Raw genomic sequence first — 608 nt, forward strand, 5'->3', positions numbered from 1 at the left:
GGCCTGGGCGTCGGGGCTTAACACCGCAGTCCTCAGATCACGGCCAAGCCTCCCGCCACTGGGAAACGGGACCCCGCCCGACCCTAGGCCCCAGGCGTCCGGGGGTGGAGCAGGGAAGCTGCCGCGGGCGGTGCGTGGGGCTCCCGGGGAGGCCTCGTGAGGAGGGTGCCCCGGATCCCACGTGACTGGACTCAGGGAGGCGCCACGGGCCGAGCTCGGCTCTTTCCCCGCACAAGTCTGGCGCCTTCGGGACCGGGCAGCCCCCCGGGGCCGGGCTGACCTGGATGGTTTGCCGGTTGTAGACCTTCACCACGTGGAAGTTAAAGCTGTAAATCCCCTTCCGCGGCGCGATGAACGTGCTCCGCTCCGAGTCGAAGTTGCTGCCGACATTCACTAGTACCTGCAAGGACAAGGGGTGTGAGGGCAGCGCGGCCCGGCCCGGCCCGGCCCGGCCCGGCCCGGCCCGCGAGTCTTCTCCCAGCTCTCCCTCCCGCTCCCTCTCCTCGCTGCTTGTCTCAGGCCGGCTTTCTGTCAGTCCCTCTTCACAGCCGGGTGCAGACTGGGTCCTGGGCACACACACACACACCCCACGCGTCTGGGACAGCTGG

General features: G+C 69.6%; 1 protein-coding gene across 1 annotated transcript in view; it reads right to left on the minus strand.

Annotated features, from left to right (window-relative positions):
• The window catches only part of LOC102381491 (cerebellin-1-like), a 10,689-nt gene that overhangs the window by 2,649 nt on the left and 7,432 nt on the right, over positions 1–608 (minus strand). The window contains exon 2 of the mRNA XM_006030458.3: positions 281–400. Coding sequence (XP_006030520.1) covers positions 281–400 — 120 coding nt within the window. The remainder of the gene's footprint in view (positions 1–280; positions 401–608) is intronic.

This window comes from Alligator sinensis, unplaced genomic scaffold (assembly GCF_000455745.1).
Source record: "Alligator sinensis unplaced genomic scaffold, ASM45574v1 scaffold1267_1, whole genome shotgun sequence".
Classification (NCBI taxonomy): Eukaryota; Metazoa; Chordata; order Crocodylia; family Alligatoridae; genus Alligator; species Alligator sinensis.